Raw genomic sequence first — 24,841 nt, forward strand, 5'->3', positions numbered from 1 at the left:
TAGTTTAGTGTATTCACCTGGTTAGCCTCTGAGGAAATGTGCAGACCACTGGCCAGTCAAAGTCTGTCAAAGCTCCATATCCATTTTTCTAGCTGTGAAAAGTTGAACAGTTCCAGATGCTGGATAGTGAACATAGTGCTTAATGGTGCTGTTTGTCTTTGTTACTCCTTGTGTTTGGCTTCGAGTGCCTCCATATTGATGCCATAAGTTACCAACCACTTCTCTTAACCGCCAGTTTCTGCGGAGTATTCGTAGTTTTCCAACTATCTCATTTTTTCCAAAATGTTACCATTGCAGCATTTCTGACACCGTGTTGTGATAGCATTTTAAAGGATTCACCACTGTGAGGGAAACTGAACAAAGAAAAGTATGTTTATTTACCTTCAGGTGATTTTGCAGTTCATAAGCACTTTCCTGACAGGCCCCAATTGTTATGCAAGTGATGACTTGCAACATTACTGTATTAACCTCTGCACTAATAACACTTTAAAAAGATAGATACCACTAGTGTGTGTATAGATATATAGATATAGATTGAGTACTGTGCTGGACCCTTTCCCAACGAGGATGCCATAATGGAAGTATTTAGTACTTTTATTGTTACTTAGTATTGCCTATCTTATCGATCATATTTTTTATATTTTTCTTTTTTCTTTCTTCATCGTGTAAAGCACTTTGAGCTACATCATTTGTATGAAAACGTGCTATATAAATAAATGTTGTTGTTGAAGGACAATATGGAAGGAGGCATAACCCAGCTGGGATGGAACTGAAGCTTTATCCCTTATTAAGGGATAACTTAATGGATAAGGAGCGGGAGTTGGTGCATCCAGGAGAGTTTCTCCCGCAGTATGATAGATGGCAGTGTTCCACTGGCATGGACCCAGTTAGGACATCTGCGGGGATTTATGGGAGTCATAGTCTTATGGGACAACTCTGCTGGGATTCTTGGGCGCTGCAGGGAGATGGACTCCTTTCTTCAGGTGACTTCCATCTGACCTGGAAGTGCTTCCGTTGGGCTATTCCCTCGTACTCAAAGCACTCCCGGGGGGAGTCAGAGTCGGGAGGCAGAAGGCGAAGCTCACCTGGAGGAAGAATAGGAGGATTGTGGATTGGAAGATTGTGGATTGATATGTGTTTGAGGTATATTTCGGAAATTAAAAACCTTTATTTTGCACTTGGGACTGAGTAGTGTGGTGTGTGTAGGGTTTTGGGGCTCATGGGGCCCGCACATGCCAAACAATACAAAGAGTACACAACATGTTTCACCCTAATTGGGGCTCATCAGGTGTACACAACCATGCTTCCCCTTATGGGGACTGAACCGCAGATGTCAGTGCCTGAGATGAAGCCTCTGACATTGTGCCATGGCGGCTGGTTCACATACTTGATAGGGTGAAGATCAAAGTATTCATAGGTCTGAATCACAATCTGATTTGGATTGTTACCTGTACCTATTAGGTAATGCTTGTGGTTTGTCAACGTTGCTTAATATATTTAATCTAATTTGACAATTTTCTGGTGTGTGTTGTTTTATTTGGGCATTAAGTTTGAAAATACTGTAGGGTTTGGGTGATGACCTCATTCCATCCATCCCAAGTTTTAAAAGCATAGCGGCTTCATCACTATTTAAATCTGTTAGTGACATTAGCACCCTCTCAAAAGTTGGAGTTCGTTACAAAACAACATTCTGTGTGCATAGCCCAGGGGTCTCAAACAGGTTTGTTGTATAAATAGATAAATTGCATTACATTTGTTTATTTTATTTAGGATAGCTGACATTTTACAGCAGTGCTCAGTATTTTGGGCCACTGACCATATATCATAAAACGAACTCCAAACAACTATTTGCCACACAGGCAGATATGATTTTCTAGAGGGATCATGACATTTTACATAAAATGTTTGCTGGAAAAAATGTTCTTTATTCTCCCCTGGTGTCCCATTTACATCTCAGCCCAAACACATGTCTAATTTTAATATCTCCTGTTTGACCATAACTGCAATTTGTTCATTATGGTAATGATACTGCATTGTTTATTGTTTTCAGTACATACAGACTCCAGACAAATATCAGAGTAGTTTATTCTTGCAATAAAAAAGGTCTTTATTTTAATATGCACTTTTAAACAAAAAATGGCAAAGTACACTAATAACAGAATAATTTAACCATAGAATTACAGCTCAGTATAATGTTTTGCCTAAAAGGAAAGGTAAAAAAAAATGTAAAGAAAATATTTTATTTCTTGTTATATTTTTTGTTCCTTAGCTTAACAACACTCTACTGTATGTACAAGCCTCTTTTAGTATAATAAGTATCCATTATGAGGTAAACATTTTGTATAGAAGCTATAATAAACTATGAAACACTGTCTGGCTGAAAGAAAACAGAAATAGAAAGAAACTAGAAATAAAGGGTTTCTCATAGCTGCTCTTTGTGTTGTCCTTTGAACTGGAGTAGGAAGAGCATTGGCTTTTTGATCCTGTAGCAGATCTGAAATTGGAAAAGAAACAATAAAATGTGGCATTTTAAGGAAAAGTAAGAAACAAAAAGTAGAAAATCACTTTTATATCTTGGTCGTAAAAGTTTTAAAGTCAAGAAATCTTCAATTATTTCCATTACTCCAGGGGGGTAACATAAGATTCATAGGGACACCCGAGTAAAAAAAAACATACAAAGCATGAAGTCGAAGGAGATACCAGACCTAATAAATTCCATTTCAACAGGCTTGGCCTTCTGGATTCAAAATTTATCATCATGAAGGCATAACCTTTGTTAATCCAAAGGGGAAATTAACACGATAGCATTAGTAAAGTAGCAGAAAAACTGCACAGTATAAATAATATTTTTAATCATTTTACAAAATCCTGCACATAGATGATTAACTCAGAAGAAACAAAAGAATATTGGAAATCTTTTCTTTGTAATGGCAAATAAAACATTTATGATTTGTTTATCATAAATATTGTGTTCCCTTGCCATATGCAAGGAAACATATCAGTGAAGCAATAGCTGGGTCAGATACCAAAGTATGTACAGGAGATAAGGTGAAGATGGGTAGGCTGTTATAAGAAAGAAGGCGAAATGTATCTGTTAAATTATGTGCTATGCCATCAAATTATATGTTTATTCTACTTATTTGAACTTCAAAAATATAACCCTCATTTTATTACAGTCACTTTAAAGAAACTGAGGCATCTAGTCATTTTACTGCAGTGGGCTGAATCTAATGTATCTTAGGTAAAACCTAAAAAGTTATATATACAAAAAAAAGCAGATGCTATCATTCTCCTCTATGTTTGACTCTACACCACTAGATTATGAACTATTGACTAAAATGTGTTAAAAAAGTAACCCTACGTTTTGGAATTTTTCAACATAAAATAAATACTGTAGCATCAAACTCCAGAGTCCTGAGTACAAATCTTGGCTCGATCATTCCCTTTTCTATTCAGGTGAGAGAATTTTTCTTCAGATTTTCTGATTTTCCTCCTCCACCTTAATAGCTTACGTATATATTAGGTTAGCTGGTGACAAACATAATGTGTGCCTAATTGTGGGTATGTGCATGAATATTGCCCTATAATGGACTGGCATCTGGAGTTTATTCCTGTCTTGTGTCCAGTGCTGCTAAGCTAGGCTCATGCACTTTAAACTAATATGGCTATGAAAATGTGTGGATGACAAACATAAAACACTGACATCCAAAATGAATTTCATTAACCGTCTTTAGAACATTATATAACTTTCAAATTAGTGTATAAATTATATAAAAAAATCATAAAAATATATAAAAAACTACATATAAAATCAGAATTTTTTGCACCAGTCTTTGAGTATAAATCATTAGGGAAGCTGGCAAAAAACTTTGATTTACATTGAATAGTGTAGTTTGTTGCTCTATGTGAGGCAAAAGGCTGGCTTAGCAAGTAAAGTTATTGTTCATTTGTGATTTGTTGCCATCTAATGGTTAAAAGTGGTCATACAGATGACTACATTATTCTTCCAATCGAACCAGGGTTAGTGGGGCCAGAACCTGGGTTGCAATGCAGGAATCAGCACTGGATGGAGTTGGCAGTCTCTCACACAGATCACTCATGCAGCTCGCTTATACAGCGCCAGTTTATAATCACCCAATAACTTAACAAACATGTCTTTTGATGTGGGAGGAAATGTGAAGTACTCTATGCAAATAAGGTAGAATGTGAAAAACCCACAAATACAGGCTCTAAGCCAGGAATCAAACCCAGATAGCTATAATACAGAACTAAACTCTGTCACTCCACCATTTTGTATCACTGATGTAATAAGCCCCAGGCTCTTGGAACTTAAGAAAGCTATGCTAACCCCTAAGCATTGTTCTACCCTGCCGAAAATATATCAATGAAAATTAACACATTAGTTAAAGAATTCCTAGTACTAGTTTAGCAACCCTCCTCCTCATCCATGTTCACTCTGAACTGTATGGCTGCTGAGGCACATTCTGTATTAGTTCTTTCACTAGCCTGCCATGCTGCTCATGCCAATAAAAGGCACAACACCAAATATATTCACATCATAACAGTTAAAGATGCATTTTTCATTAACAGTTGCTAAGAAATCAATTCCAAGGGAAGCTTCTCCTTTGACATGCCACCGTCACCTGTGTTTTTAATCCACTAGAAACGTTTTTATCCATGTCCAAGAAAGGCCCTGAAACTCTCCAGAGTATTATCGCTAACACCGAACACCAGTGACAAACATGATTGTACAGTACTTTTATATACAATAAGAACAAAAATATGCATTTTCTACAACTAATTCAAAGGGGTGATATACATGTAATTGCCAGCATTTTGACCCTAACATCTTGACAATCAGTAAGACATTAGTAAGTTCACAGATTCTTTATATATTATTATTATCTATTTCTGAAATAAAAGTATTAAAATTATACTTTTTTGCTCATCAGTTTATGGATTTTTAGTTTACTTTCATATGTTGATATTCCTTATGGTTACTGTAGTTAGTGCCATTTTTAGTTTTTTATGCTACATGTCAAATTCTGCACCCACCTGCTCATCGAGCAAATTACTCTGTGGACATTTGCATGAAATTCACTATATTAACTTCTTATACAGTACATGTAGGAAAAGGAAAAGTGCTAACATGTTTGCTCATCTTTGCAGACATGCAGTCTGAACTTTTTAATTCTACCTTAAGGTTTGAAGGACAGAGCACTTTTAAGCAACCCATTGGTTGATATTTTGTGACACAATTTAAAGAGTGTTTAATTCTACACCTCGCAATACTGGAGTAACTGTCATCATTATCATTAGTGATGAGTGAAACGATTCATGTGAAACTGAATTAGCAGAGAAATAAATTGGCCCTAGTCTGTGTTCGGTATATGTTTCTGTGTTTGCCCCAAACCCTGTCCAGGGTTTGTTCCTGCCTAGCACCCTTTGCTGTCTGGGATATGCTCCAACCCCTCTTGACCCTGGTCAGGATTAACTGGGCTAAAAAATGACAAGACATGACTCAGTGTTTTGCTTCACAAAAAAAAACAAAGTAAATGGCATTTCATTTCCAGCAAAACTTGTTTCAGTGACACAAGAAATATAGGTTTTTATTTTCTTATGAAACCTTTTTCATGCATTCATTCTGCATGTGTCTGTTCATTAATATTTGAATAAAGATCTTCAGTGGAAAAAAACAATGACTAGACTCATTTCCTGTCACGTGTAAACAGTTTGTTGAGCCATCCGGCGTGCATTCTGCTTATACTGGTAAGAGAATGCCTACTTTGCCAATTACTGTATGATGACAGTGTTGGTGATAACAATCCCAAAGATGCATCACAAAGAGAAAGGATACTCAATATTCCACTGTACGTGAAGCATGCGAACCCCCTCACCTGCAGAAATCAAGAATCAAATGGTTGTGTAGTAATTATCTGGGGTGGGCTGAGGTGTCATGTGGCTTTTTCTGTAGTGAGTTTTCCAATGTAATGTGCACAGTACAATGTGAACAAAAGTCATAAATAGAATTGATTTTACTGGAGTGATTGCCTGCTTTAGACAGCTGTGGGGAAAAAAACACAGGTAAAAACTACAGTTTGAATGAATCTTTAGAAAGCAATATTCCTTGTTTTAAACCCAAAAAAAGACTTTAAAACCCCCCAAAAAACTCTTTTTAGCAAGTTTCATATTTGGAAGTTACAAAATTGCCAGCAAAACTAATTTTAATGTCACTTTAACAAAACAGCATGAGAACTGAAATTTCCCTGTTTAGCTTGTCACTAATTATCATGAATTGCATCAATTACTTATGTACAGTATAATTTTGCACTTTGCCCATTGAACAAAAATTGAATGTTCTTTAGTGTTTGTTTTCCATATTCAGTATTTCATGTTGAAGTAGAGATACAGCATCTTAATACTGTCCTTTGCTGGTTGTATTGTATGGCAATACACTAGATGTTCATTTTTTATGGCATTATTTTGCCAATATTTTATCATCGCTGGCACCGATAGCCTAATACTTTGTAAAATGCTGTATCTCTACTCTTGCTCTCTCACATGAACATTCTTGTGGCTACAATGATCACTTTGCTAGCATGTCCCTTATCAACTCATTCATGCTTGAGGCTTTGTTTTACGCTTCTGACTTGGTGACACAGCACCATCTCTACTCACTTTCACCAACTTTGTGAAGCCAGAATCCTTATAATGATCACCAGTGTCTATGTACTAAGGCTAGTGGATTTAACCTGTGAAGCGGGTTTTGTAAGTTCTGATCTTTAAGTGCTTGATTGTCTCTCTTTCTACCCATCTCTCCCTCTATCTCTCTCCCACTCAGTCTACCACACTCAAACCCATATCCTCTGCATGGCTTCTCAAGATGGATATACCCCTTCTGATTGCATCACTCTCCCAGGTCTGTATGGCCACACAGCAATTTTGTATTGAAGTATTATCATAGTCTGACACAACCTGGGAAGATTGAAATTGTACATTCTATTCAAATGCTGGACTACAGGCCACATGCAACCTAGAAGCAACCTCAGTGTGGTCACATCAGAAACGCAGAGAAAAACCAAGATAAACACATTTTGTGAGCCTTCAGAAATTCCTACAATAGTACAAACAATGCCTAGTAACATTCAACCCACGTGTAATTAGAAGTCGTGGTAGTAGTCTATAATGCAGTGCATTTTTTTTTTTTAATTTTACAAATTTTATTGTAATCATTCATACAAATCGATCAATTTTGACAAAAAATAGCATTGAAAAAATAAGTCGACCCCCACCCCTGAGAGAGAGAGCATGGCCAACAGGGTAGAACTTAAGACTTGTAAACATACCTAAATTGATGAGTTTAATAGGCCAGTAGAGATGAATGGAGAAGAAAAAGCAATGTGGAGATAATTGCTTACTCTGTGCTTTAAGAGCTTATTCTAAAATTTTATTGATTAGACTCTGCCAGGTTTTAAAAAAATTCTGTACAGATCCTGTAACTGAATATTGATTTTTTTCCAATTTCATATAGTATAAAACATCGGTTACCCACTGACATAAAAGAGGAGACTTAGTATTCTTCCAGTTTAGCAAAATAAATCTGCGTGCCAAAAGTGTAGTGAATGCAATCACAGTTTGTTTGTCCTTCTCCAATTTAATCCCATCTAGAACAACACCAAACACAGCTGTTAATGAGCTAGGTGGGATTGTGACACCAAGGCTGTCTGAAAGACACTTAAAAAGTTTGGTCCAAAATGATGTTGATTTGGTGCAGGCCCAAAACATGTGACCCAGTGAGGCTGGGACTTGATTGCAGTGTTCGCAGGTTGGATCTTGCCCTGGAAACATTTTGGACAGTTTCAGGCAAAACAGATGTGCTCGATATATAATTTTGAGTTGAATAATTGTATGCTTTGCGCATATGGAGCGCGAGTGAAGTCTCTGCATTGCTACTTTCCACTCCCTTTCTGATATATTGATTAAGAGATCTTTTTCCCATTGTCCTCTTGGATCTTTGAAAGTGAGGGACTGTAAAATAATTTTACATACTGCAGAGATGGTGTGTAAGTCCTTGAAAATGAGCAATATTTTTTCCAGCATGGACGAGGGTGCAAGATGAGGAAAATCGGGCAGGTTCTGTTTAACAAGTTCCTAATTTGAAGATAGTGAAAGAAATGTGTAGCTGGAAAGTTAAATTTGGAATGTAATTGTTCGTAGGATGCAAAGATGTTGTCTATATAAAGATATCTGAGCAATTTAATTCCAAATTTTTTCCAGATGTTAAAAACTGCATATGTTTTCGAGGGTTGAAAGAAGTGGTTCTCTTGCAGAGGTGCCACAGATAAAAGATTCTCCATCTTAAAATGCTTTCTACATTGGTTCCATATTCTGAGTGAGTGAAGCACAATTGGGTTATTAGTATATTACCAATACCTTGCATTTATTGGGGCACAAAGCAGGGAATATAAAGAAGTACTGCAGGATTTCACTTCTATTGCGGACCAGGCCTGTGTATGTTCATCTATTTGTGTCCAGGTTTTTATAGCTTGTATGTTTGCTGCCCAGTAATAAAACTGAAAGTTAGCTCTTTGGATACATGGATGTTTTGAGTTCCAAATAAATGAGGTTATTGTTGAATCTAATTGCTTAAAAATGATTTATTGATGTATATTGGAATGTTTTGAAATAAAAAAAAGAAGCTTAGGAAGAATATTCATCTTAACAATGTTAATTCTTCCAGCTAGAGTGAGATTAAGGGTTGACCATCTATGCAAGTCTTATTTAATTTTTTCCATACAGACGGCAAAATTTTGTTGATTAAGAGCTTTGTGTTTACTTGTGATGTTTACCCCTAGGTATCTGAACTGATCTGCAATGATAAAAGGTAGGGTGTCTAAATCTAATATTATATGCTTGAGAATTCACTGGAAAAAGTACACTTTTATTCAGATTAATTCTGAGACCAGAGACCTTTTGAAATTCTGTAAGTGCTGTTAAGACTGTAGGCACAGTATTTTGTGGGTCTGATATATACAGTACAATATCACCTGCATACTGTATAGAGAAATTTTCTGTTCCAGTCCTTCTCTGATAATCCCATTCATCTGATCAGCATTTCGACAGTGAACCGCCAGTGGTTCAATGGCGATTGCAAATAGCAGTGGTGACAAGGGGCATCCTTGTCTGGTACCATGTTCTAGTTTAAAGTAGTCTGAACAAATGTTGTTAATACAAGCTGAAGCTTCTGGATTGGTATACAGTAGTTTGATCCATGCACAAATGTTCGGGCAAAACCCAAATTTCTCTAATGTAGTGAAAAGGTATTTCCATTCAATCATGTCAAATGCTTTTTCTGCATCCAATGATAATAATATGTCTGGGATGTTTGATTTTGTTGATGAGTATATTACATTAAACAGGAATTGAAAATTGGAGGATAAGTGTCGACCCTTGATAAATCCAGTTTAATCTTGTGATATTACAGAAGGCAGCACTTTCTCCATCCTTCTAGCTATGATTTTTGAGAGTATCTTAACATCATTATTCAGAAGTGAAATTGGTCTGTATGATGCACATTGTAATAAGTCCTTATTTTGTTTAGGAAGGACGGTGATTAATGCTTGGCAAAAAGTTTGAGGTAGAATTTGATTGTCTCTAGCTTCTGTAAATGTTGCTAATAGGAGGGGAGTTAGCTGAGCGGAGAATTTCTTATAAAATTCTGCAGGGTAGACATCAGGGCCTGCTGCTTTCCCGCCTTGAAGTGACTTTATAGCATCTAGTAATTCTGATAGTGCCAGAGGTTTATCCAGTTCCTCCACACTAAAAGTATCTATTTGTGGTAACTGTAATATATCCAGAAATGCATTAGATTGTGTGTTGTCTTCTTTATACTCAGTAGAATATAAGGATTTATAGTAGTCTCTAAATGTGTGCATTATATTTTTATGGTCAATGATTTCGTCTCCGTTCGTGTTGGTGATTACTGGGATTGCATTGCGAACTTCTTGCTTGTGGATTTGTTGAGCTAAAAGCTTATTAGCTTTCTCTCCATGTTCATAGTAATGATGTCTGGATTTATAAATTAGTTGTTCAGTTTCTTTAGTTGTCAAGAGGTTGAGTTCTGAATGCAGAGCCTGCCTTTTCCTATGTAGAGCCTTGCTTGGAAGCCTGGCTTGTTCTTCATCTATTCTAATAATTTCGCTTTTTAGTTCTGATACTTTCTTGGTTTCTAATTTATTCCTGTGGGAAAGATATGAAATAATCTGTTCTCTTAAGAAGGCTTTTAGAGTTTCCCAGAGTATTCCTGCAGAAACCTCTGAGGATGTATTTGTCTCTAGGAAGAAACTGATTTGTTTGGATATAAATTCTGTACAGTTCTCGTTAATAGAACTGCTAATTGCTAATAGAAGCAGGTTAACACACCATCTACGAGGTGAGTGTGTGGGGCATAGTGACTTTAGCTCCAAGATCAGAGGTGCATGGTTGGAAATAACAATATCATCGTACTTGCAAGATTTAATCGTATGCAAGAAAGTATTATCTATAAAGAAATAATCTATTCTTAGCAATGATGTTCTTGAATATGTTCTTTAGTTTTGGTTTAGAAACCTCCAGGGGTCTGATAAGTTGTGGTCAGTTACAAACTGTGTAATTATCTTTGCAGTGTTAGATGTCATCCCCCCTGTGACAGGAGTCCTATCTAAGAGTGGATTTAAGTCCTCTACAGCGCATTTTCAACCTGAGCCTGGAACAGGGGAGAGTCCCGAGGCTTTGGAAAACATCTTCATCACCCCGGTCCCAAAGGTATCATGTCCTAGTGAGCTGAATGACTTCCGGCCTGTTGCTCTGACATCACATGTGTTGAAGACCATGGAGAGGCTGCTGCTTCACCACCTGAGGCCACAGGTTCAACACGCCCTCGACCCTCTGCAGTTTGCATATCAGGAGAAGGTGGGAGCGGAGGATGCCATCATCTATATGCTACATCGATCCCTCTCTCACTTGGACAGAGGCAGTGGTGCTGTAAGAATTATGTTTCTAGACTTCTCTAGCGCCTTCAACACAATCCAACCTCTGCTCCTTAGGGACAAGCTGACAGAGATGGGATTAGATTCATACCTGGTAGCATGGATCGTGGACTGTCTTAAAGATAGACCTTAGTATGTGCATCTTGGGAACTGCACGTCTGACATTGTGGTCAGCAACACAGGAGCGCCACAAGGGACTGTACTTTCTCCGATCCTGTTCAGCCTATATACATCGGACTTCCAACACAACTCGGAGTCCTGCCACATGCAAAAGTTCGCTGATGACATTGCTATCGTGGGCTGCATCAGGAGTGGGCAGGAGGAGGAGTATAGGGACCTAATCAATGACTTTGTTAAATGGTGCGACTCAAACCACCTACACCTGAACACCAGCAAAACCAAGGAACTGGTGGTGGATTTTAGGAGGCCCAGACCCCTCATGGACCCCGTGATCATCAGAGGTGACTGTGTGCAGATGGTGCAGACCTATAAATACCTGGGAGTGCAGCTGGATGATAAATTAGACTGGACTGCCAATACTGAAGCTCTGTGTAAGAAAGGACAGAGCCGGTTATACTTCCTTAGAAGGCTGACGTCCTTCAACATCTGCAATAAGATGCTGTAGATGTTCTATCAGATGGTTGTGGCGAGCACCCTCTTCTACGCGGTGGTGTGCTGGGGAGGCAGCATTAAGAATAAAGACGCCTCACGCCTGGACAAACTGGTGAGGAAGGCAGGCTCTATAGTTGGCATGGAGCTAGACAGTTTGACATCTGTGGCAGAGAGATGGGCGCTCAGCAGGGTCCTATCAATTATGGAAAATCCACTGCATCCACTAAACAGTGTCATCTCTAGACAGAAGAGCAGCTTCAGCGACAGACTGCTGTCAATGTCCTGTCCACAGACAGATTGAGGAGATCGTTCCTCCTCTAAACTATGCAACTCTTCAATTCCACCCGGGGGGGTAAACGTTAACATTATATAAAGTTATTGTCTGTTTTTACCTGCATTATTATCAATCTTTAATTTAATATTGTTTGTTGTATCAGTAAGGTGCTGCTGGAGTATGTGAATTTCCCATTGGGATTAATAAAGTATCTATCTATCTATCTATCTATCTATCTATCTATCTATCTATCTATCTATCTATCTATCTATCTATCTATCTATCTATCTATCTATCTATCTATCTATCTATCTATCTATCTATCTATCTATCTATCTATCTATCTATCTATCTATCTATCTATCTAAAACACAATTAAAGTCCCCAGCCATTATAATTTTATGAGTTTTCACATTGGCAATGGATGCAAATACATTTTGTATGAATTCCTTATCATCAACATTAGGTGCATAAACATTTATCAAAATCATTTTACAGTTAAATAAGTTGCCCATGACCATCACATATCTCCCTTCCGGATCAGATACTACATCTGATGCTACAAATGAGACTGTTCTATGCAGTGCATTTTTTTTTTCTGGTGTGATGGTATGTGCCAGTATTGTAATGGCACCTCAGCTGTGATATCTGATCATGGCACTGATGATTCTGTAATCAACTGTGTGCTCAGTCTTAGTTGTTTTCCAGTATCAAGTAAATTTGAATGTGACGTTCGCAGATTGTTAATTGTTACTCCAATGAGAGCCTTGTTACTGACAAGCATTGTCTCCGCAGTTCTCTTCATATGGTTGGTTGGCCCTCCACTCGCATGCTTTGATCCTTCAGATGCATGGCTGTTACGAGGATGATGATCAGCCGTTCACATTCAAAGCAAGGAATGAATTAGAAAGACTGCATTTGATGAAAACATGCAAATAGTTGTCTTTAAAACTCTATCAAATTAAGCACTGATTGCTTTGTGGGAGTTCATATCTTTTCATAGAATGTAGTGCTCATTATTAACCTGCGGTAAATATTCTTTGTTTTTAGAAATTATGTGTTTGTTATTTTAAATTATCAAGCACAACCTTATGCAGTACAAGTGGCGTAATGGTAGAGATGTGCTTCGCAATTAGATGATCATGGGTTTGCTGCCCAGGTATTCCCCGTGTGGAGTTTGCAAAGTGCTTTGAGTAGTGAGTAAAGCACTATATAAATAAAAAATTATTATACTTGACAATTTGTCAATTTCAAATTTTAAACACTGTTTTTTTAACCAAATTAAACATTAGTGTATGGAAGGAAAATTAAGTGCTTATACAGTAGTTTGATAGACATGGTTGATGAGCTCTTTGCAAGATGAAAGGATATTATTTATTATAGACAGATTCTATTAAGTGAAAAAACTGATGATACCACAGCTCTCATACTCCTAATTGGACCATATTTTAATAAACTCTTGTATAAATTAGATTTATGACATAAAAATAACAAACACGACCCAAGACCCTGAATGTGTAAAGACTGTACAGACACTCAGACTGTACAACACTGACCATACAGTCAAGAGAGTGGCAGAAGACAAACAGTCAATCTACAAGACTGTACCCAAGCCTGAGTGGCTGAATATATTCAATTGCAGCATAGCAGAGAAACCTTTTAAGGTATGTCCGGGCAAGCTACACTACACATTGAACTAGAAGGAAAACCCTATGACAAAAAAAAAAAAAAAAAAAAAAAAGGTAGAATAATTAGAAATTTGATACATTAGTATATTGTGAAGCGTAATGGAAAGAGATATTACTATGCAGATGCTAGTTGAGAAAACTATATAAATAAATTGAGAAATGTAGCTAAATTAACTCACCTTTAAAATCACATCTCTTGCATAGAGCAACTTAGACATACTGGCCTGAATTCAGTTTTCTGAGTCTGAAGAAAAATAACAGAAACTCACCACCATATCTCACTATACTGTATTACACTGTAAAGTATTAAAACTAATGATAAGCATACATTAAGTTAAGGTTTAGTAAGTTGGTAACCAGATAAATAAAAGAATACATGAACTGCAAATCAAAAATATCTTACACATCTCACAAGTTATTATAATGTGTAACAAAATAGAGCTAGGCAACATGTGTCAATGTGGAGGACCTGCATGTCTGGATAGGGCTAGCATATTGTAATATGTTTCTTATGAGAAAATATGGTATCTCCAGATTTTTGCAAAAATGTTTTTCTTCACAGAAACCAACCCTTATTTTGGCACAATACAACAGGATATGCTGACTGCTGACAGTTAGCACTTTATGTGCCTTTCAAAGAAGCTTTCTGAATTCTACTCCACTTAGAGGAAGAAGTAACCAGGAGGTCTTCACTGAAGTGCTGTTTGTGCCATATGCCTGTCTGGATAAGACTGAGAATATCAAATTGTTTATATGCGTTTATGCATGGCCCAAATTCTGGTGTAGGTTAATGTTACATAGAGTAACCTACTGAAACAGATGCATCCTACATAGCTAAAATAGATTAGTATATGAATTAGTGATCCACTTAAGCATTGGAAAAGTAAATGCAAAGGTTAATTAAAATCTATTTGTCAGAGGGGGACACTTTTACATTTTTTTGTGCACTGGGTGGTTCCATTAGGCACCCACTGTTGGAACTGGGGGGTGAGAAGTTAAAAGGCTGTCTGTACTTATTAATGGTATTTGCTGTCTTGCAAGGGAGTCACTGCTTTGAAGTCTGGCCTTAGAGAATGTTTGTATTTACCTGGCTTGGAAATATTGGTTCCTAATCAGCATATCTGTACTTATTAATGGTATTTGCTGTCCTGCAAGGGAGTCACTGTTTTGAAGTTTGGCCTTAGAAGAATGTCTGTATTTACCTGGCTTGGAAATATTGGTTTCTAATCAGCATGTCTGTACTTATTAATGGTATTTGCTGTCTTGCAAGGGAGTCACTGCTTTGAAGTTTGGCCTTAGAAGAATGTTTGTATTTACCTGGCTTGGAAATATGGGTTTCTAATCAGCATCTCTGTACTTATTAATGTTTGGTAACCATACATTTTGTTAACTTGTGTTTTCATTAATTGTTAAACCCAGGCAATTTAGATGTACCATTGATTAAACTGTTTGTCCAGGACTGACAACAGCAGGGACTGAAGTAAATATAAACTCCTGGCCAGCAGAAGGCAGGAGGGAGAGTCCACAGGAAACGCTGCCAAGACACTCGGACAGGGCACAGGGGCTCACAGGCAGACAAGGGTACCTGGCTGGCACGACGTGAGGCACAAGGACGGCAACATTTACTTCCAGGGAGGAAGAGACAGCTCCACAAGGAGACGCCAGTTGTGGGTCCAGCGAAAGAGGGAAGCCGCATGAGAGGACCAAGCGAAGCTGACAGACGAGGAATGAGGCGTGCCTAGGTCCCAGCCACACAAGGAGCCCAGAGTGGAAGAAAAAGGAACAATGAAGAGACACTGACAGGGAGTCAACAATTTGATACAACTTCTGCCGGGGAACAGAGTGCATCCATGGACAGTTGAACAATTAAGTGTTGGGGTAACACAGTGCCCAAACTGGACTCTGCACCACTAAAGGTTGTATCCTACAATTCTTGTTTTTACGGACTTTTAGAGTGTGGACTGTGTATTTTCCTTTTAAAAAAAAAGGAAATTAATTCCTGATATGTTTAGGTTCTGTTATGTTCGTTTATCTTTTTAGTGTACCTTATATTGTTTTGTACAATAGAACTTACTGTTGCCTTTTTCTGAAATTACTGTTGTGTCTTTCATTGCGTGTTTACTCACCGCCCAATTTAAAGAAACTTGTGTGCTATTATTGGTAAATTTCAGGAGTTCCCAGTCTCTTAATAAAACTGGGTGGCGTAGTCGGATATTTTAATGGTGTCTAAGTTAGATTACCTATAAGTGTGACCGGACACCTTTGACATATTGATACTAGAGAATGGGTGAGGATTGTAGGATAGGGCAGTGTAATTGTAACACTGTCACATTGTTCATTCTTCTTTTTTCTCTGTTGCCTGTGTCATTATTTTGTCTCATTGTCCTGATGTTAACTGATAATTGTACGGGATAGAGGAGTGGCACCTAATAACAGCCTTCACCATGATTGTTCCCTTGGAGGATGTTAGGGTTTGCTATATATGCCATTTTAGCTGCACTGGAAGCCCTTTAAAAGAACTGTAAAATAGTAAGGAAAAAAGAAGAGAAAGCAACCGCAAAGACTTGCTTCAATATTATATACTGTATACGTTCAAAAAGATGCATATTGGCAGGTTTATTGTGTGGTAGCTACCCTCTGCAACAAAGACTGGCTGATCATTGGTTTAGAAGTTAATAATGGGAAGGGTGGCTACCTCAAGACGTGTACTCAGTAAGCAGCTGGAGAAAAAAACCTCTCTGGACACTGGTGAACAGGAGCTCCCCAATGCTAAACCTAGTGAAACTGTACCGGTTTTGCATGTTGCTGATAGTTCTGACTACAGACATTATCACCTGCTTTGATGCCACATTCACATACCAAACTTGCTACCGTTAACATTTATACTGGACTGTTTTGCTTTGTGTGAACTGTTCTTGCTTGTAGATTCAATGTAAAATTCCTAAAGTAGCAGGACTCATAACAGTTTGTACGAATAGTTTTCTGGGGTGTGTTGCAGTTTGTTGAATGTTCAAATTATATTTTATGTATTTTTTATTACAACCGTTCAAACATTAACTAGTTTTCTTTGTTGCATTTTATCAAGAGATTTCTTGCTAAAGGGTGGGAAGGTCCAAGGACAAAGTAATGTGAGGGTTGTGCGAACCTTAATTTGGACCTTTCACTCACACCTGTAGCACAGGCTACCTTTCGTGGGTGGCATTTATTAAAGAAGGTCTAAACATTTAGTTCCACATATGGATTGGGGCTAGAATTATGCTCAGGAATGAAGCTAATCGAAATTAACATAGTTAATTGTTAGGTTATTCCAGCATGAAAAAGATGAGCACCTCATACATACCTTCTTTTGTAATGGTGAGGACAGTGCCTAGTTCGGATACCTGCAAAAACAAATGCATTCAGCAATAAACAGTTAAAGTTTTTGTTTCATTTCATGCATATTTCACACATAAATCATTCTAAAAAAGTGAAGGGGAAAGTAAATGTATTGTTAATGAAACAATACAATGTAAAAATTGCCAGCATTTCAGAGGAGTTAACTGAAATTTTTCACAATAAAATACTATATTGAAAAATGCACTGTGTATATAAATGTAATGATTTATTATTATTATTATTATTATTATTATTATTATTATTATTATTATTATTATTATTATTATTATTATTATAGTTATTTATCACAGCAGGCAAAGCCTTCTGGCTACAGAGACACTGTTGGAAACTTTTTTGATATCATACAAGCATAAAGAAGTTTTTATTCACATAGAGATGCACAGACACAAAGAGCAAGTGACTAATTAGTCATGTGGTGAGGGAAAGAACTTTAGGGATCTAAAAAATTCAAATTGGATGCAAATTGTAGGGAAAGTAGGTGAATACACTATAAAATAAAATCTAAAAATACATTACATTAAATGTGTATTTTCACATTAATTTTTTTTTAAGATAAGTGGTTAAAACAATGATTTTAAATAAACACACATAAACTTACATTTAAGAAGTGTTGTGGCTGTCAATATCAAATAATTGTTTAATGTGCACACTATGTTTTATGAATAATTGTTGTATTATAGTAAAGTCACAATACCACAGAAAAATACATTTGCATAAATTTAATATATTTGCATAAGGAACATCCCCTTTGCAAGCAGCACTGTACATTGTTCCTGATGACCATCACACCTTTGCACTGTGGGAAACAAAAACTTAAAGATGGCTAGCAAACTCATTTTTCTATGTGTGCTGAAGATTTTTTTGTGATTATGGAAGCTGGTTTATGATAATTTTTCTTCAATAAACTGGTGAACCTGTAGCACACCCTACATTACAAAACATTTACTGTGAAATCATATGATACAGTAAAATGATGTGAAAGTAATGCAATTAGTAGCCAGTAACTTACCGTAATATCACTGATTTTTTTTTACAATGTTATTCTAAACAAGGATTAGATTCCTGACGTATAGCAATGCAAATGTAAATACATTGTGTAAGCTTTAGTAAAAGTGAGAGAGAGAAATTCTTGGGGTGCAGATCTGATGATTTTTGAAAGGACAGTATATTAATGGCTGCTTAACCTTAGTCACTTGATTAACGGCACCGGATAAGGAACAGTCAAAAATAATTAATCAATGTAGTTCATTTACCTTGTCTTAAATAGTATATTTTTAAAATAACATTTTTCATAAGGGCACCACCATTAATACATACAGTATTTCTCGAGTTTGCAAATAGTTCAGTATGTTCCAGTTTTCATTTAACAGTTCAATAAACTGAATAGAAGAGTAGCTAAATTATTCCTAAAAATGTATGCAATATCTGTATTTTATGTGGGGGATAGGATAAGTCTTGATATATAGTTTAGTGAGCTGTCCACTTTTAAATGTTTAATGCTGTTGATGGGCATCATGCTGAATGTCAACAGTAAACCTTGTCTCAGCGTGTCTGAATAGCTAGCACACAATGAACTGTTGACCATCCCAGGATACAGGATAACCTAACACACATTTTAAGAGATTAGACCACTCACTTGAAAACGTACAAAATTTTAAAATTACCATACTAAATCATAACACTTATTTTTTATTTATAAATAAACATTTTTACCTGTATTATTGTCCTTTATGTTATAAAAAATGTAATTTCCATATTTGGAATCCTGAACCTTTCTAAAGTTTGGTAAATTCAAAGCAAACTGTGTTTAATCTGTTAATGATTTATTTTTATTATATGTCATTTATTTTGGGATATTTGGAAAATATGCTATTCAGTATGAGTAGCTTTTGCTAACCTACAAGTGACCTTGTTCTGCAGGGACAGTGCATTCCTTTTTGGTTCCTATAAAATGGTAAAATAAGAAATACACATTTATTGCACTAGTCTGCAGTAACAGCAGAATGTACTACAAGACACCTTTTTTATTCATAAAATAAAACTTTTCATTACAATGCATCTGAATAAGATCAAAATAATAATAATAATAATAATAATAATACATTTTATTTATATAGCGCCTTTCCCATGCTCAAGGCGCTTCACAGAGTCTTAGAAAAAAACAGCAGGGTATATGTAACATTGGATACAAGTGTTTACCTAAATAGAACAATGAAATAGATAACAAAGCATTAAATAGAATAAAGAACAACAAACCAGAGTAAAATACTAAATTCAATACTAAAAGAAAAACTTAACAAATAATCTAATTTATGATATAACAGACACACAAATTATCCTGAGCACCTGGACAGAGAGGTAAACTGAAAGAAAGGGCAGAATGTTAAGTTAAGTTAAAAGCCTTCCTAAATAGAAGTTTTAAATTGTTTTTTAAAAGAATGAGTGGAGTCAGCTGATCTAATTAATTTCGGGATGTCATTCCAAAGTCTGGGTGCTATGGCGCTGACGGCCCTGTCACCCATAGAGTGCAGGTTAGTGTGAGGCACAACAAGATTACCAGAATCAGAGGACCTTAGTAGGCGAACAGGAGCATAGTGATTTTGAAGGTCACTAATGTAGTCTGGTGCAAGGCCATTTAAAGCTTTGTAGGTTATTTATAGAATTTTTAGATCAGCATTACCAGTGCATTTATTTCTCTACACATAAGCATTCCAGCTGTTCGTAAATTTTCCATTTCAAATGTAAAATTATTTAAACTATATTAATGCTTCTACCATCATTCCATACACAGTACAGTGATACGATGAATTATTTTTAAGTGTTTTGCAAATTTTAATTGCAGTTACTTTTTGGCGGAATATTTTTGGTGGAATACTTCTCCACATGGCCATGAACAAAAGATTCATTGTGATAGCCGACAAAGTAAATATTTTCAGTGTTTAGTTGGTGGTGAGCCATCTTTGTATCTTGCTGTGAGAAGTCACAATTTACATTTGTCTTTCCTACCCAGCTTTGTAATGACACTCTTTTATGGCTTAAGTTACACTACATTTGCCAGCAATGATGGTTTCTTCCATCATTACAACTACGCTTTGGCTTAAATCTAGCAGTTGTTGACATAGCACTTGATGAAAACATGTCTCTCAGAGAGGAGATCCTCCAGCTGAGGAAACAAATTGAGACCCTTATAATGAAGCAGCAGGTTGGCATTCCAGCATTTTGCTGGCTCAGACAGAGATGTACGCTTTTTTTACAAGGTAAGATGGCCAGCATACTCATGTAATTATGTATTGTAGCGTCTGTGCAGAGCACCACATTGGATGGGTTCTCTGCTCTTTACATGGTTCTTTGATTTTGGTCACTATACTTAAAAGGATTGATTGACTATTGATGCACTAGTTGGAAAAACATGTGTGACTGTGCAGAGTTGCTGTTTTTATAGGTGCTCCTGCTATTGAAGATGTAATGCCAGCTCATTCTTTTGGTGACTCATCCTTGGCTGATATAACTTGTTCAGCGCCATTGCAATATTAAGCTTACATAAAAGCTTAATGACTAATTATTGAAATTGTTTTTTAAGAAGCCTAATGTAATCACATATTTGTCCCAAGTTCATAAGTAGACACAAGTTTTTAATATGTCCGGATCTTACCTTCATAAGTGGATGTAGCTTGAAGCACATATACTGCTCAAAAAAATTAAAGGAACTCTTTTTAATCAGAGTATAGCATCAAATCAATGAAACTTCTAGGATATTGATCTGGTCAGTTAGGTAGCAGAATGGGTTGCTAATCAGTTTCAGCTGCTTTGGTGTTAATGAAATTAACAACAGGTGCACTAGGGGGGCCAACAATGAGACGACCCCCAAAACAGTAATGGTTTAACAGGTGGAGAATACTGACATTTTTCTCTCCTCATCTTTAGTGACTGTCTTATCACTAGTTTTGTCACTACTGGTAGCATGAGGTGATACCTGGACCCTACAGAGGTTGCACAAGTAGTCCAACTTCTGTAGGATGGCATATCAATACATGCCATTGTCAGAAGGTTTACTGTGTCTCCCAGCACAGTCTCAAGGGCATGGGGGAGATTCCAGAAGACAGGCATTTACTCTAGGAGAGCTGGACAAGGCCATAAAAGGTCTTTAACCCATCAGCAGGACTGGTATCTGCTCCTTTGGGCAAGGAGGAACAGGATAAGCCTGCCAGAGCCATTCACTGGTGTGAATGTCTCTGACCAAACAATCAGAAACAGACTTCATAACGGTGACCTGAGGGCTCGTCATCCTCTAGTGGGCCCTGTGCTCACTGCCTGGCACCGTGGAGCTCAATTGGCATTTGCCATAGAATACCAGAATTTGCAGGTCCACCACTGGCGCCCTGTACTTTTCACAGATGAGAGCAGGTTCACCCTGAGCACATATGACAGACGTGAAAGGGTTTGGAAAAGCCGTGAAGAACGTTCAGCATGACCAGTTTATTGGGTGGTCAGTGATGGTCTGGGGATGCATATCCATGGAGGGATGTACAGACCTCTACAGACTAGACAACGGCACCTTGACTGCTATTAGGTATCGGGATGAAATCCTTGGGACCCATTGTTACACCCTATGCTGGTGCAGTGGGTCCTGGGTTCCTCCTGGTGCACAACAATGCCCGGCCTCATGTGGTGAGAGTATTCAGGCAGTTCCTGGAGGATGATGGAATTGATATCATTGACTGGCCCCCACACACGCCTGACTTAAATCAAATAGAACACCTCTGGGACATTGTTTCGGTCCATCCGATGCCGCTAGGTTGCACCTCAGACTGTCCAGGAGCTCAGTGATGCCCTGGTCCAGATTTGGAGGGAGATCCCCCAGGACATCATCCGTCATCATTAGGAGCACGCTCCAACTTCAGATATGCATACAATCATGTGGGGGCCATTAACTACTGAGTACGATTTTGAGTTACTGCAATGAAATTTCGAGAAAATGGACTAGCCTGCCACATCATTTTTTCACTTTGATTTTTGGGGTGTCTTTGAATTCAACCCTCTGTAGGTTGATAATTTTCATTTCCATCAAGTGATGTGGCATTCTTTCATTCCTAACACATTACCCAGTCCATATCAGTATAGATATCCAGCAGGATTTTTTTCCAATTGAGATCTTGTGTTTTCAAAGTGTTCCTTTAATTTTTTGAGAAGTTTAGTTTGTATCCCTTTTCCTTTTTAGCTGCTGATGTTTGGCACAATGTTTGAATAATGCAACATGTGTCACCTACGTCTGGGCACATCTTGAAGCGATTGGGTGAAAAATACCATAGCTAGTCTGTTCTGATATCAGCCACAGAAGTGCAGCAGCTGACTGATTTGTAATCTGGAAGAGAGTGTGCATATAGCCTGTTCTATGCCCAGAGAAGAAGGATACGTTAGAACATCTGTCCCTCTCATGGTGAACAGTTACAAGATGGATTGAGGAAATTGCGGAGAAACTGCTGAACCAGCTGAAATGCATGGTGGAATATGTCAACTTCTTCTTATTGGCCTTGGATGAAGAATAATCAAAGACTTTGAAATGGCTGAGGAACTGACATCTATGCGGTCAGTGAAAGGGATAACAACCAGTAAGGATTTATTTACTGAAGTCAGTACATGCATGCAAAAGTTGGGACTGCAATGGGAAAGGTTAGTTGGTATGACAACTGATAGTTCTCCAAATCTGACAGGTAAAAATGTTGGACTTTTAAAAAGGATGCAGGAAAAAGTGGCCAAAAGTGCTATGTAAATCAGTGCTGAAAATTAATCATGTGGTTGTTGTTGTAATAAATATTTATTTCATCAGGGCTAGGGCATTAAATCACAGATAGTTTGTTACACTGTTGGAGGAGCATGAGACTGGTCACCCTAATCTGGGCTACCACACAGCTGTCAGATGGCTAAGTCCGGCCAAAGTGCTCAGTCTGGGATCTGAAATCAGAGATTCAGGAGTTTTGTTAAATGAAAGGAAACCCTGTCCCTGAACTAAGCAGCACTGAGGGGTTATCAGATTTAGCATTTGCTGTTGACATGACTGTACTTATGAATGAACTGAATACAAAATTGCAGGAAAAATGTCTTTTTTGAACAAGATATGCAAAGCCTAGTCAAGGCCTTCATGAGGAAGCTGCTGCTTTTCTCTCAACAAGTAGACAGGAACACATTGACACACCTTCATATACTGAGAGGGAGGAATCTATCTGCTGATCAGCTTAACAGGTATGCAGCCATGCTCAGGGAACTGTATGGTGAGTTTTCCAGGCACTCAGAAGATTCCAAAACAGTGGACACTGAAATGTTCACCATATCCCCTCCTTTTACATGTGATGTGGACAGTGACCCCAGTGAGGTACAACTTGAACGTATACATACACCTGGCAGAATTCAAATCAGTCCCATTACTGACATTCTACAGTTCTCTCAAAAAAAGAAAAATTTCCCACACTTGAAAAAACTAGCTTAGGGAATGCTTGTCCTCCTTGATTCAACATACATATACGAACAGACATTCTCAGTAATGAAATTCAACAAATCCAGATACATAGCTTCTCTCAGTGATGATCGTCTGTCTGCTGTACTGTAAATAGCAGTATCAGGAATTACATCTGACTTCAGTGCACTAGTTGAAGCTCATTAAAGACTTAATTCTTTCCGCTAAGTTGTCAAAGGTACAGAGACAGTAAAATAATTTATCAATGATTAATGCAGTAAAATGTGTTTCTTATTTTGTTTTACACAGTCAGGAATTGTAGATTGTGTTAGCATGATATGTTATGTGTGTATGTTCCTTCTGTAATCAGAATATAAGATTAATGTCACTGTGCTCTGTGCGAATATTTTAAATCTTTAAATCTTTTCTTTTCTTTCTACATGCACAGCTGAGCCAGATTTAGCACTGAGGGGCTCAGCATTTAGAACTGCTAGGCAAGCATTTGAGGAGAGAAAGGGACAACTACGAAAATGGGCATTGTACTATTTCTGTGTGCATGAAATTGAATCCTCTCTTTACCTTGTTTGGAATGGCATGATTTACCTAAGTAAGAGCCTGAATGTGGAGAAAAAAGTATAAAGCCTTGGAACATTGCCCAAACACCTCGAAGCCGACAGATGGATGAGGATATCGTCATCTGGTCCTGAAAACCCTTCCAGCACAGCGACGAAAATGGCAGACTGTATACATCGAGATCCCACCTCGATAATGGTCTTGCTATGGCTTCCTTCATCTGTAATGCTGCGTAAATCGTCAGTAAAGAAAGCTAAGTTATTTTCTGTTATGTGATTTCTTACCGCTGTATCACTATGGGAAGGATATTTCCTTGTAATATTATATCTATTTAGGTTCAGGTTACTTAAAACGCCACAATTAAAAATAACTTATTCTAACTAGGGAGTTAGCAGCCTCTAGAGGAAAACACCTTGGTTCAATAAATCAAACAAAATCTGTGAATATTTGGTGGATATTCATTTTATTAAAGTCAAAAAAATAACATGTTTACTGTAATGTAACAGTTGACAGAATGTGTTCATCCCTCCTCAACAAGCTGGTTTTCTCATGTGCCCCCCCCCCCCCCCCATAAAAATAGTTGCCCACCTCTTTTCTAGATAAAAACGTAATGTCTGTAAGTGCTAGAGCTGAGAGGTGAAGATCATGGAACTGTACAGCTAGCAGGACCAGCACGGATAACAAAAGCATCATTATTATTAAATATGTTTGGTATGTGAAGAATTTAATGCAACAGCTAGTTTTAGTGAATAGTTGTAGGGTGGGTTTAAGTCTCTAACTGAAATATCCACCTTGATATTAATATTAAGCTTATCGCTAA

At 37.4% G+C, this 24,841-nt stretch overlaps 1 protein-coding gene across 1 annotated transcript in view; it reads right to left on the bottom strand.

The window, feature by feature from the left end:
• Window positions 1-2,007: 2,007 nt before the first annotated feature.
• Window positions 2,008-24,841, bottom strand: part of cd8a (CD8a molecule) — a 58,936-nt gene continuing 36,102 nt past the window's right edge. The window contains exons 5-7 of the mRNA XM_051930156.1: window positions 16,942-16,981; window positions 13,781-13,845; window positions 2,008-2,494 (exon numbers count right to left, since the gene is read on the bottom strand). Of these exons, the coding sequence (XP_051786116.1) occupies window positions 13,812-13,845; window positions 16,942-16,981 (74 nt within the window). The 3' untranslated portion in view covers window positions 2,008-2,494; window positions 13,781-13,811. The remainder of the gene's footprint in view (window positions 2,495-13,780; window positions 13,846-16,941; window positions 16,982-24,841) is intronic.

This window comes from Erpetoichthys calabaricus, chromosome 7 (assembly GCF_900747795.2).
Source record: "Erpetoichthys calabaricus chromosome 7, fErpCal1.3, whole genome shotgun sequence".
Taxonomy (NCBI): domain Eukaryota; kingdom Metazoa; phylum Chordata; class Cladistia; order Polypteriformes; family Polypteridae; genus Erpetoichthys; species Erpetoichthys calabaricus.